Genomic DNA, 2,412 nt, shown 5'->3' with positions numbered 1-2,412 from the left:
GCGCCCGAGGCCGGCCCGCGCCCCTCGTAGTAGGTTTCAAGTGCTCAGGCCGGCTCCCGGGTTTTCAAACGGTATCACAAAGCACATCTTCCTCTTCGTCTAAATGTGCTGAATCCGACACTGACCTTGGAAATGGTCTTCGACCAATGCAGCGGCGTCGGGGTGTTGCCAAAGTCCGTCAGGCGGGTTCTTACGGGGAAAAAGCTGGGACTCCAGGGCGCCCTTCTCTCATGGGCGGATCTAGAAGGCCCTTCATTTACTTTCCGACGGAAAGTAGACAAGGGAGCGATGTAGACACTCTCACCCTGCCCCTGAGCATACTTTGCACATCCCACCAAAAATCGATCGAATATTACCAATAATCAAATCGATCAGTGACACCGCAGAGAAGAGGATCAGTTCTTCTTTACGGGGGTGGCAGGGGAGGCCACTGCAGTCGGGGATGCTGCCTTGACGGCGACCTTGACGGGCGCGGGCGGGCTGCGGGGCTTGGTGTCCTCCTTGATGACGGTGATCTTGTGCTGGCCGTGGTGGTGGGACACCTTCGGGGCCTCCTTGTCCTTGACGGCCGCTGCCACGGGCTTGTTGGGCTGCTGTCGCTGCGGCTTGACCCCGGGAGCTTCCCTCAGGGGTGGCTTAGGGGGCGCCTTCAGCTGGACGGGCTGCATCTTGACGGCCTCCTTCACGTTCACGTTGCCGCTGACTGTGCTGCTCGCCTTGTGGCCGCTGCTGGCGATGCGGTCCTGGACCGGCACCTTGACGGCTGCGGCCTGCTTCGCCGGGGCTTGCTTCACGGGCTGGGCCTTGTGCGCGCTGACGGGCTCCTTCACCACCTCCTTGAGGGCCTCCTTCACGGGCTCCTTGACCGCCTCCTTCACGGCGGGCTTCGCTGCGACAGCCAATGGCGATGCGGCGGGCACTGGACTCGCCGACTCACCGACGGGGTCCTTGGCAGGGGTGCCAGAAATCGGGGTTGCCTCCTTTACGGATTCCTTCGAGTCCGAAACGATGGCGTCCTGCTTAGGCGCTGAGGTCTTTGTGGCAGTGTCCTTGGTAACGGGGGCCGCCTGCTTGACAGAGGATTCCTTGGACGGCAGGTCCTTCACAGGCTCGGACACAGGAGTTGCTGCGGGTGCGGCGGCGGCAGGCTTGGCGCCGCCCTGGACGGGGGCAGGTCGGTGCCTCCTGGTGCCATGGTGGTGTTTACGAGTGTTGGACCTGAAACAAACAGAAAATAAGCTCTACGAAGGCCTTTTCCAGCCAATAGGGGCGAGGGTTTGCGACCCAGAGACACTTACGAGGAGGGGCGCCTTGCGCGGCGGCAGCGGCCGGTCTGGTCCCGGTAGTAGCCGAGGCCGCAGTGCAGGTGCGCCACGGACACGGTGCCGGCGGGCCGCACGCCCTGGCTCTGCGTGGGGCGGGTGCCCGGCGGGGGCGGCGCCACGGGGCTCGAGCCTGCGGGGACCGGGGCCGGCGGCGCGGGGGCGGCACGCGCCTCCACTGCCGTGGTGGACCGCGGCTCCAGGTCCTCCTCCTCCTGGCTATCGTCGGCGACCTCCTCCCCACGGGCGGCGGCCGCGTCCCAAGGGGGCAGCTCCAGCGGCCTTTTGGATGCGAAAAAGCCAACAGCCCCACTTTATTTTCAATGTGTCGGATAATTCATCGATGCTCAGTAGCAACAACTCACGCTGCGTCGCTGCGCTCGTGCGGCAGCAGTCCTCCCGTCTTGTGCTTGATGGCGGCGAGCTTGTCGTTGGGGCGGCGCGGCGCGTTGCTGGTCGACTGCATCGCGCCGTTGGCACCCGCACTGCCGCCGACTGCCGCGGGTGGCGCCGCCGGTGCCGCGGGCAGGGCGATGGCGTCCGGCAGCGGGCCCTTGAGAGACTCCTGGACGTCGGAGCTGGGCCGCACCGACTCGACGGCCTGGGCCTGCGGGGCAGAGGCGCGGAGCGCCTGCGGGTCAGGCAGTCCTGTCGAGCGGCGGCGCGCGGCGGGGTTGCCTAACCCGCACTTTGCAGGCGCTCGACCGGGCTGTGTCCCTAAAAACGTGCGGAGGACACCGCCTGACAGCTCGCGACAGTTTTGCCGATCCTTTCCCGTCCGGGCGGGGAGTTCCCCCAGCCCCAGCATCTCTCGAGAGCCACCTTAACGGTGTACCGGAGGGAAGTGCCACTCTGCGGAGGCCTTTTAAGGGGGGACCTTTCGTAAATAAAAGTTGTCCGATTTCTATGAAATTTTACGTGGCCGTTCTGTACCACGTCCTGACTCTAAATATAAAATTTGGGCTCGCTGGCTCAAATACAAGCTGAGATATTTAACGTTAAAATTGTTAAAACACGGCCTTTTTGTCGAACTCTCCACGAGAGCGTATCGCTCGGATCCGTAATTTTATGTTGGCATGTGATAGAGGAA

The 2,412-nt window shown here is 63.4% G+C and overlaps 1 protein-coding gene across 1 annotated transcript; it reads right to left on the bottom strand.

Annotated features, from left to right (window-relative positions):
* Positions 1-205: 205 nt before the first annotated feature.
* LOC113201804 (transcriptional regulatory protein AlgP-like) lies at positions 206-1,948 on the bottom strand. Its single transcript, XM_052271435.1, has 3 exons — positions 1,688-1,948; positions 1,299-1,604; positions 206-1,218 (listed from the first exon to the last, which is right to left on the bottom strand). The coding sequence occupies exons 1-3, from the start codon at positions 1,786-1,788 to the stop codon at positions 396-398; spliced, it is 1,230 nt and encodes a 409-aa protein (XP_052127395.1). The 5' UTR covers positions 1,789-1,948; the 3' UTR covers positions 206-395.
* Positions 1,949-2,412: the final 464 nt, after the last annotated feature.

Source organism: Frankliniella occidentalis, unplaced genomic scaffold (genome assembly GCF_000697945.3).
Source record: "Frankliniella occidentalis isolate FOCC.00 unplaced genomic scaffold, Focc_3.1 Scaffold161, whole genome shotgun sequence".
Taxonomy (NCBI): domain Eukaryota; kingdom Metazoa; phylum Arthropoda; class Insecta; order Thysanoptera; family Thripidae; genus Frankliniella; species Frankliniella occidentalis.
This window is presented reverse-complemented; position numbering and strand designations above follow the sequence as displayed.